The 10,487-nt window shown below is 56.1% G+C and overlaps 1 protein-coding gene across 1 annotated transcript; it reads right to left on the bottom strand.

The window, feature by feature from the left end:
* Window positions 1-1,071: 1,071 nt before the first annotated feature.
* On the bottom strand, window positions 1,072-7,429 carry LOC150044097 (taste receptor cell protein 1-like). The gene is made up of 14 exons (XM_090321424.1): window positions 7,373-7,429; window positions 6,670-6,804; window positions 6,259-6,426; window positions 5,303-5,364; window positions 4,700-4,854; window positions 4,457-4,650; window positions 4,244-4,308; window positions 3,932-4,071; window positions 2,164-2,288; window positions 1,991-2,049; window positions 1,752-1,897; window positions 1,541-1,638; window positions 1,344-1,410; window positions 1,072-1,140 (listed from the first exon to the last, which is right to left on the bottom strand). The coding sequence occupies exons 1-13, from the start codon at window positions 7,427-7,429 to the stop codon at window positions 1,399-1,401; spliced, it is 1,416 nt and encodes a 471-aa protein (XP_090177550.1). The 3' UTR covers window positions 1,072-1,140; window positions 1,344-1,398.
* Window positions 7,430-10,487: the final 3,058 nt, after the last annotated feature.

Here is a 10,487-nt window from a genome sequence, read left to right as displayed (position 1 = left end):
TTCTCCACACACCTAGGGCTCTGCCTACCTTCCCATAAGTCTGTGCATGTTCCCTGGGGGAGGGGGGTGAGGAGCTAGAATGGCACCATCCAGCCTTTGAGAACACTTCTGAAAGGCCAGGTTTGCTTGTTTAATGCCAGGCCTTGGCTTGAGCTCGTCAGGGCCTAGACGGTGTCCCTGAGAAAAGAATTCTGCTCAGGGCTGGCGCTGTTATACTTGAGCCACAGCTCCACCTCCTGCTTTTGTGTGGTTAGTGGGAGATGAGTCACAGGAACAGCCCGGCACTGGTGGCTCATGCCTGTAATCCTAGCTACTCTGGAGGCTGAGATCTGAGGATCAGAATTCATAGCCAGCCCAGGTAGAAAAGTATGTGAGACTTCTTTCACATGCTTTGGCCGTGAACAAAACTGCTAAGGGATGGCATCTAGACCCTGAGTTCAAGCCCCATGACTGACAAAAAGACAGGGCCAGGAGCATGGCCTAGAATGCTTACCTAGCATGCATTCCTGGGTGCCATTCCTCAGTCCCACATACAACAAAAAAGCTGAAAGTGGTACTGTGACTCAAGAGGCAGAGCCCTAGCCTTGAGCAAAAATTGTCCAAGGACGGTGTCTGAGTGCCCTGAGTTCAAGCTCCAAGACTGGCAAAAGAAAAAAAGACTTGCTTGCCCTGGCTGGCTTTGAACCATGATCCTCAGATCTCAGCTTCTTGAGGATTACAGGTGTGAGCCACCAGTCTTGGCCTAGAAGCATCTGACTTGAACAAACTCCCCCTGACTTGTGGGTCTCCCTGAAGCCATCCATCAGCAGCAGCTGAGCCTGGCTGACCAGAAGCTGGACTCCAGTCCTCCCCTGTCCTGGGCTGGGGCCTCTTTCTCTACGTGAATGAAGAGCCAGAGGCTGAGTGAAATCCCAAACCAGGACCCCACGTGAACACAGAAACCATAGCAAGTTTTCTTCTGACTTTTATGTACCGTGGAGGTGGGGCACAGAGGGCAGGGAGACCGGTCTGAAGAAGGGAGAAGGCCACAGGCCTTGTGTCGGATGCCTGGAGACCCGGCTCCTTCAAGGTGGAAGCCCCAGGCGGGAGGAACAGGGAGAGAGTGGGGTTCAATGGAAGGAGAAGCAGCTCCTGCAATGCCTGGAGAGGAGGGAAACACTGAAATCCCAAACACACACACACTGCCACCTGCCCACTCCTATGTGTGTGTGTGTGTGGGGGGGGAACAGGGCAGGAGACCTAAGGGGAAACTGAGCTAAGCTACTTGGAGACTGGCACCTCCCCATCCCATGTCACCTCCTCCAGCCAGCTGCACCCGCCTGGCCAGAGAAGGGTCCCCATACCTTGTGAGGCGGCACCTGGGTGAGGCCTTGGTACCTCAGGCTGGTGGGGGCCCCTCTACTTCAGCTCCTGGGGTGACAGCGCATTGCAGGGTCACACGCCCTGACTTACCATTCCGGTAGATTCCATTTGGCTCAAAGGCCAAGCCCGGATGCCGTCCCCTCCCCCCCAATAAAGTGTCCCCTCTGCCTAGCTGGACCTTTGCCAAGATGAGGATGACCACGGCATGCAGGACACGGAATGTGGAACTGGGGACTCCAGGTCCAGGCAGGCTGGATGCTGTGGAGCTGGCGGCGCCTGGAGCAGAGAAGCCATGTGTCAGATGGGCCTCCATCTTTGTAGTTCTGGGGTTGAGGAGGAGGCAGGGGTATGAGCTAGGGGTGAGGGCAGAAAAGAGGGAAGGCACTGACCATGATCTGGGCCGGTCACCTCCACCCAGAGGCCCTCAACTTCCGCTGGACATTGCAGGACCCTGTGCACGGACTCCCAGACGAGGGCCCGGGCTGGGGCCGGCGTGAAGAAAATGACCCCTACGTTGGCAGTCAGTGGTTCTGGCCTGGAAAGAAATTCCATGACGGGCTTCTGGGAGCTGGCGTCTGGCTTTCTGCCACCAATCCCCAGAGCCAGAAGCCAAACCAAACCATCTCACCAGAATTCCTGCACCACCACTTGGGCAAAGTTCCGCAGAGGCCTGAGGCCTGGGGTTAGCTGGGGTCAGGAGGAGAGGGCAAAGGTCACGGCTCTCTGCCAACTGTCTGGCCCAGTTGCACCCCTCCCCTGCCGCCCCCCTCCTTTTCTCTGTCTCTCTCCCCTTTGTGTCACCCATTCAGTCAGCTGCAGCTGAAGCTTCTGGAATTCCAGGCTGGTTTTGTTCTGCAAGGCCTTGGTGAAGGGTCCGCCCTGAATCAGAAGCCACAGCTCATACAGCTCCAGCTTGGCCTTCTCCCCTAGAACCGCAAGAGAGGGCTACAGTATCCAGGACCCCAACACCCAAAACCTGGGGTCAGCTTGTTTATTTTAATGTTGGTATTAGGGCTTGAACTCAGGGCCTGGGCACTGTCCCTAAACCTTTCTGTGCTCCAAGCTAGTGCTCTACCACTTGAGCCACAGCACCACTTCCAGCTTTTTCTGTGTATGTGGTACCAAGGAATTGAACCCAGGGCTTTGTGCATGCAAGGTGGTCTACCATTAGGCCACACTCCCAGCCCTGGGCTCTACCACTTCAGCCACAGTCCCACTTCTGGCTTTGTTAACTGGAGAGAAGTCTCCTGGACTTTTCTGCCCCAGGGCTGGCTTTGAGCTGTGATCCCCAGATCTCAGCCTTCTAAGAAGCTAGGATCACATGTGTGAGCCATTAGGGCCCCAGCTTTCCGGCTAACCCTGAAGCTGTCATCCTCCTGCCTTATTCTCAGGAGTGAAAAGTAATTTTTTTTCTTAATAGCACCAGGGTTTGAACTCAAGGCCTTGTACTTGAAAGTTAGGTGTTCTACCATGTGAGCCATGCCGCCAGGCCTGAAGGTCTTAGTTTTTCAGAAAAGGTCTGTCTTTTTTTTTTTTTGTTTCATACTATGACCCTCTTACATTTCTGCCTCCCCAAGCTGCTGGGGTTACAGGCATGTGTGACACAGGTGGAATCTTCCGTGGTGTGCCTGTTGTGTGTGCTGTGCACATTTCCACGTCCATAAATAGGGTTTTGCTAGAGAAGAGCCAGGCTCCCTTATGGATTTACCATCTATGGCTGGCTGTATATTCTCAGTGTGGGCAAGAAGCTTGGTGAGATGGCTTGGGGCTGAAATATTTTCTCTCTGGACCTTTGCAGCAGAGGTTTGTCAGCTGCTGCTCTTAACTTCATGATCACAGCTGGGTATCTGCCCTGCTAGCCCAGAATCCACCACAGTGCAAGCAGAGAGCTGGCTTGATGGGGCATTGGCTGTTCTAATGTTCCATTTTCTGTCCCTGCTCTGATGCGCGAAGCCTGGACATTCCCGGGGCCGCCCCAGCTGGGAGGGAGAGGGCTTTGCTGCAGCTAAAGGGGGTGGAGAGGCCCCTAGGGACTCAGGGTGGACACAGCCTGCCCCAGCTGCCAGGGGCCCGGCCAGGGAGTGGAAGAGAACATTCAAGGCAGGCTCATGGAAGCTGGGAGTTCTTGAAACACCCACATGAAATCTGCAACCGAACGCCGGCAGCTCACGTCTATCATCCCAGCTACTCGAGAAGCTGAGATCTGAGGCCCTTGGCTGACAACCAGCCCGGGCAGAAAAGTCCCCGAGACTCATTTATCCAATTAACCACCCCAAAAAAGCTGGGGCTCACATGGTAAAGTGCCAGCCTTCAACAACAAAAAAAGCTCAAGGACAGAGCCCATCCTCTTGAGTTCAAATCCCAGAAATGGCGCGCATGCGCGCGCACGCACACACACACACACACACACACACACACACACACACACACACCATATGCATGCATGCACACACATGCAAACAGGCATGCAGTTCTAGAAGGGACAGTACATTCATGCAGTTCTAGAAGGAACAGTACATTCTAGAGGTAAGAAGCTGCTGGCTCAGAATGGGCTCTCAGCCAGCCTCACCGTTGGCCTCCAGGCTGGATTTCAGGAGCGCCAGATCTGTGCTGCTTCGGGCCAGGTGATTGGCCAGGCCTCGGAGGTGGGCGGGGACAGGGCTGTGGAATTTGTATTCCAAGTCCACGCTCACCCATTGGTCCACATTGCTAGAGGAGGGCGAGGCCAAGGGTTGGCAGGTGCTACAAAGCATGCTTTGTGCCCTGGGTGTGAGGGGGTCCATCCCCATCCTAGGACAGATCCAGATGGCTCAAAAGCCTTCCCAAGTGACCCCAGGCCTCTGCCCCCCAGTTGTGCAGACAGGAGGGGGACACCACACACCCAAAAAGGACCAGGGGCCTTTCTTGAAGTTGCTTCTTGTAGAATCCAGACACGAGCGGAGTCAGCTGTGGGGAGGCAGGGAGGTTGGGGCTCAGAGGCCCAGTGTGGGGCAGGGCAGGCCCAGGTTCAAGTCCCAGGACTGGCACAAAATAAAAAAAAGCCCCAGAGGCTTATTGACAAGGCAAGCGTCCCAGGGGAGCAAGGCGACCTCACCTGCTGGAGAATCTGCTGCTCTAGCAGGACGAAGGGCTCCGAGCGGGGCAGGAGGAGCTGGGGCAGGAAGGGTGTGAGGATCGTAAAGTGGAGGCTAATGGTCTCTAGGCTCAGGTCAGTCAGGTTGAAGCCTGCAGAGTCACGGATGGAGTCAGGAGCCCCTGAGGCCCCCTGGGAAGTATCCTCCATGGCCCCTGGGGAGGGGAAGGGGCCCGGGTTGTGGGTGGATCCTGGAGGACTCACCATCAGAGGCCAGGCTGTCCTCAGCCAGAGACAGACTTCCCAGCATCCACCTGGACGCCTTGACTTCACGGTACAAAGTCCAGAGGACTTGGTGGGCCGAGGGGCCGAGCTGGCCCCCAAACACCAGGGTTGCAGTCACATCTGCGGGGCCAGGCCTGGGCCGGGTGCAGGAGGGATCCTGGCTTGAACTGACGTCCTGAGGGCTGTCCCTGAGCTTTTGTGCTCAAGGCTGGTGCTTCCCCATTTGAGCCATAGCCCCTGGTCTTTTGACTCAGGGCTGTACGCTTCCTTGACTGATTTGCTCGTACCTGGCGCTCTACTACTTGAGCCATACCTCTCGCCCAGCTTTTGGCCTAGCATGGGCCAGGTATCCTGATATTTTGGCCATCCCTGCCTCCCTGCTGGGCTCAGGCTGGCCTAGCTGCACTGTCTGAATCCAGAAGCTGAAATCAGAGCTCAGCACCGGAGGAAGGTTATCTGAGGTCACGCATCTGCTGCTGGAACCAGATGTGAGCCTCTGCCCTCCCCCGCTTCCAGACCCTGGCAGAGCGAACCAGCAGCCTGGGGTGGTGGGGAAGGGGACCCCAAAACACGGGCACTCACCCGAACACCAGGACGCCAATGCCCTTAAAGGTGGGGAAGTCCAAGTGAAAGATAGATTGGAGCTGAGGACAGACAGACAGGCATGGCGTGGGTCCCTACCCTCCACATTTCTGACCCCTTCTAGCAGCTCTGGTTTGAACAATGTGGCTAGGCTCTGCCCAAGCTTGTGCGCTCTCTCTCCCTCTCTCCCTCCCTTTCTCCCCCCCCCTTTCCCCTCCCCCCCCCCCCGTCTCTCGGCAGTCCTGGGCTTGAACTCAGGGCCTGAGCACTGTCTCTGAACTTCTAGCCTTTGAGCCACAGCACCGCTTCTAGCCTTCTTGCTGGTTTACTAGAGGTAAGAGAGTAGCTAAGATGACAGGCGTGAGCCATGTTCAAGATACTTTCTACACAAGCAGCCTCCGATCTAAAGTCACCCCAGCTAAAACCAGAGGCGGTGCCAACTCCTGAATCGCTTTTCAATGCGGTCACGCTTGGCTCTGCCTCCCAACAGCTGTGGCCTGGACCTCCCCGCACCCCCAATCCCTCAGCGCCTCTCCCTGTTATTTTTGTTTTGGAGGAGCTTGCACTCAGGCCCTGGGTGCTGTCTCTGAGCTCTTTTGTTCAAGGCTAGCGCTCTACCACTGTGAGCCACAGCTTCACTTCTGGTTTTCTGGTGGTTCATTGGAGATCAGAGTCCCATGGACTTTCCTGCCTGACTGGCTTTGAACCTCGATCCTCAGATCTCAGCCTCCTGAGTAGCTAGCATGACAGGCGTGCGCCATCATTCCCCAGCCCTCTTCTAGCTACCTTCTCTCCTCTCCAGTTAATATTGCACACCTGCCAGGCATGGAGGCACAGCCTCGGAATCCCAGTACAGAGGAGGTTGAGGAAGGAGGATCTTGAGTTCAAGGCCAGCCAGGGAGACCCTGTCTCAATGAAAAGAGGCTGGGGAGGTAGTTCAGTGATAAAACTCTTACTCTGTCACTGTCTGTTTTGGTCTGGTTACTAGTTCTGTCTCTCAGGAGACTCCCCAACGCAGGAGTTCTGCTTGGTTTTTCCTCTCTATTGGTCTCTCCCAATGCTTGGCGCAGTGCCTGGTTCAGGAGGCACTGGACCCGAAACAGGTTAAAGAGGGAAGGCGTGGACTAATGGCCATGGACAGGGACGCAGAGCGCCCCCTGGCGGACAGGTAGGAATATACACGTTCTAGACCTGCCCTGGTGGCTCACACCTGTATTCATGGTCACTCAGGAGGCTGAGATCCGAGGACCGGCACCTCCAACAACACAGCAAAAAGCCACAAGTGGAGGTATGGCTCAAGTGGTGAAGCACCAGACAAGAAGGAAAAAAACTGCCAGGCATGGTGGCAGGGAATGGGGTGCTCCTACCTGGTGGCAGAGATACCCGCGGAGCTGCTGGTGTGACACAGATGCTGGGCTTTCCAGAGCAGGGAAGCCATGGGTGACCCGGAAGGTCAAGGAGCGGGTCACGTGACCGACTCCTGAGGATGCAGAGCCTGAATCCTGCAGAGGGGTGAACTGGCCAGGATGAGGGGAGGAGATGGGCTGGGTGGGGTGGGAGTTCCCTAGGGTTCTCGGGGAGCTGGGGCTGGAGGGGAGTTGGTGGGGGAGGGCAGCAGGTGGGGATGGGCTGGCAGGGAGCCCTGGTCCTGGCTGGACTGTCCCGTGGAGGGGAGCTGGCTGGGGATGCCCTGAAACCTTCAGGAGTGGCCGGGTTGAGGGGGGGCTGGAGGCGCTGGGAAGTGAGGGGAGGCTGAGAGGCAGGGGCAGGCACAGACAGGTCCCAGGGTACCCTGGCTCTGCTGGGGACAGAAGAGATGGGGGCCCGGACTGAAGACAGTGACACTGGTGCTGGGAGAAGCGGCAGGGATGGCAGGGGCGTGCAGGACTCAGGCCAGGAACGGCCAGAGGTCCATGCCATGGGCACCTGGGCAGTGGCATTGGAGCTATGTCTATCCCAGGCTTGCCCTGGCCATCCTGAAGGTCCAGGCACAACGGAAGGGGAGGTGGTGGAGAAAGAGGATCGTGTGGGCTGCCTCAGTGGTCTGGGAACAACAGAAGCCAACCTCACCTGGGATCCTGGCACCACTGCAGCCAGAGCAGAGCTGGGGATCCAGGCTGTGGGCATGGTCACTGCAGAGGGGTTTGGGGCAGGGATGGCTTCGCCTGAGACCCCAAGACTTCCCCAAGAGAGGGGCTCCCGGGACTCAGCTTGAGGGACCCGCTGCCTCCCAGATGCCCTTGAGTAAGGGGGGCTGTGGATGTTGTGTTGTTGGTGAGGCATCTTGCTGCCAGCTTGCAGTTCTGCTGGGCCAGAGGCCAAAGGAGACTCATCAGAGGCCGAAAGAGACTCGTCAGAGGCTTTGTGAGCCAGAGGCAGCGGTAGGACAGGAACTGAGGCCACCAAGACAGCTGCAAACCAGGCCGGACCTTGTTTATGATGGGCCCCAACCTCACCCACCCCCACTGCGGGCCTGGGAAGCGTCAGACCCAGGTCACTGGAACAGGTGCTGGGGGTTCACGCCTGTCCTCCTAGCTACTCGGGAGGCTGAGATGTGAGGATCGAGGTTCAAAGCCAACCCAGGCAACTAAAGTCCATGAGACTCTTATCTCCGATGAACCACCAGAAAACTGGAAGTGGGGCTGTGGGAAGGCCTGATGTTCACTGAGAGGACGCCCCTGTCCCTTCCCACACGTGAGGACCGTCCCTGGGCCATGCCCTGTCCCCACTCCCTTACCAGCCAGGAGAATCCCAACAGCTGGAAGCCACTGTGCAGCCAGGGTCGGCATCAGGGACAGAGGGGAAGTCCTGAGAGCCTGGTGGAAGGGACAGGTGGGGGGCCCTGGTGCAGTGCTGAGCACCTAGAAAAGGGAGGGAGAGAGAAGACGAGAAAACCGAAAGGAGGTAAGAAAGCTGGACACCGCCTGGCATGCCAGCTATTCAGGAGGCTGAGATCTGAGGACAGGGAGGAAAGTCTAGAGGCTCATTAGCCAGCAACAAGTCAGAATTGGAGCTGTAGCTTAAGAGGTAGAATACCAAGGCTGGGAATGGGGCATGGTGGTAGAGTGCTTTCTTAGCAGGCATCAAGTCCTGGGTTTGATCCCTCAGTATCACATAAACAGTCCAAGCTGCACGTGGTGCTATGAATTAAATGGTAGAGTGCTAGCTGCAGCTCTCAGCCTCCCGAGTAGCTGTGATTGCAGGCGTGTGACTCGATTTGTGAGAGGGAAGAACCTTCAAGGCTTCTCATAGCTCCCTGCCACGCAGTCCCCAACTCCTGCTGCACAACCAGAGGCTGGCACTTCCACCTCTACTCTTCCTGGGTGAACAGTTAGGGTGCCAGGCCTGCCAGGCACCATGGGGGTGGGGAAGAGGAGCCCTCCATTCAAAGGCACTGAGGTCTGAGCCTTTGGCAACTTCCTCCTGAGGCTGGTTTCACTGATGCCAGGGCTGGGCTGGCCAGCCCGATCTGGCACCCCCCGATTCTGCCTCCCCTACCTGTGCCCCCAGGATGCCCAGGTCTTACCTGGTAGCCCTGGTACTTTCAAGAAGACTTCCGTGTTCCTGTCACAGCCCTGACCAGCCGCCTCCTTCCCACACGCCCCTGACTCAGGGAAGTTCTGCTTTCTTATGGCACAATTCTAGTGCCCAGGTCAATCTGTGTCCCTGGGCATAGAGCAGTGTGCCCACACCCAAAGAGTCCTGAGAGGGACACGGACGGATAGCAAGGGGTGAGGAGCAGACAGAGATGGGGCACCCTGTCCAGGGGCATATTTGCCTAGACACACGGGCAATGGGGCCAGCGGATGCCAGCTTTGCCTATTCGCCTTCCAAGATGGGCCTCCCTGGCTCCGGGCTGAAGGGGGCCCAGTGCCTTCAATGTCCCCATTAGCAAACAGAAACTCTGCCCAGCCAGAGTCAACTCATGGGAGGAAGGGGAATGATGCCCTTGGCCCCAGAAATCAATTCACCCCAGCCAGACACTGAGAGCTGAGGGTTGTGGTTCAAAGCCAGCCCGGGCATGAAAACCAGAAGTGGCACTATGGCTCAAAGGGTAGTGCGCTAGCCTTGAGCTGAAGAGCTCAGGGACAGAGCCCAGGCCCTGAGTTCAAGTCCCAGGGTCAACATCAAGCAAACCCATAAGAGTACATTCCCAGGACCCTGCCTGCATGAATTGAGTCAGACTTCTGGGTGAGGTCTGGCAATGTGTGTTTTTAACAAGTTGTCAGGGGTTTTGTATCTTGCCAGCCTTTGAGGACTGCTGCTCTAAATAATCAAACAGTCTCGATTTGTGAAACAAATATCTGTAAAATGGCATGAAAAGGACATGCCACCACCCTTTTGCCTTCCAAATTTAAATAGTTTGCCTGTCTCAGGTGACTTGTCTGATGTTTGATGTTTTGCTTTTCAAGTAGTCTTATTAATTTAAGGGCATTTTAAGATCTATAGTTTTTGGTCCTCCTATATATATATATATATATATATATATATATATATATATATATATATATATATATATAAAGGATTTTCAATGCCAGGTGTAGTGGCAAATGCCTGTCATTAGGTAGATAGCTGTAGGCTGGCCTGGGAAAAGTTGCCAAGGTCTTGGCTGAAACAAAACTGAAACAGGAAGGGGTGTGGGCGGGGTACAGGGCTGCCTTTACACATAAATATATATATATTTTTTTCTTTTTGCCAGTACGGGGCTCGAGCCCAGGACCTGGGCACTGTCCTTGCACACTTTTTACCCACTTGAAGCAGAGTGCCACTTCTGACTTTTTCTGTCTAGGTGGTTCCGGGTAATGGAACCCACGGCTTCGTGCACTCGACCACTAGGACAAACTCCGGGCCCGACATATGTAATCTTTCTTTTCTTTTCCTTTCTGTGGGGAGGCTAGCTCGTCAGTCCTGGGTCTTGAACTCAGGGCCTGGGCCATAGAGCCGCGGGAGATGAGAGTCTCACCAGCTTTTCTGCTTCGAACCGTGATCCTCAGATCTCAGCCTCCCGGGTAGCTCACCTCGCGGCGGCCTCACGGCGGCTTTGCCCTCGTGAAAGTGGGGCCGGCCATAGATGATGCTCCCACGAGGGGGTTCTGGACGCCGAGGGCGGAGCCCCAGTGCCTCAGAGCCCAGACACCTTCAGTGGGAGCTGATTGGCTCCCTGGCCACTAAGCCCGCCCCGCCA

Source organism: Megascapheus bottae, chromosome 30, assembly GCF_031878675.1.
Source record: "Megascapheus bottae isolate mThoBot1 chromosome 30, mThoBot2.hap1, whole genome shotgun sequence".
In the NCBI taxonomy this organism is placed as follows: domain Eukaryota; kingdom Metazoa; phylum Chordata; class Mammalia; order Rodentia; family Geomyidae; genus Megascapheus; species Megascapheus bottae.
This window is presented reverse-complemented; position numbering and strand designations above follow the sequence as displayed.

Excerpts from the sequence above, each read along its gene's own strand:
- LOC150044097 (XM_090321424.1), bottom strand. The coding sequence starts at position 7,429 with ATGCCCACAGCCTGGATCCCCAGCTCTGCTCTGGCTGCAGTGGTGCCA. Across the intron at positions 4,072-4,243 it reads AGGCCCCTGGTCCTTTTTGG|CAATGTGGACCAATGGGTGA; the intron begins GTGTGTGGTGTC and ends GCCCTCCTCTAG. Across the intron at positions 1,639-1,751 it reads GGTGACCGGCCCAGATCATG|GCGCCGCCAGCTCCACAGCA; the intron begins GTCAGTGCCTTC and ends TCTCTGCTCCAG.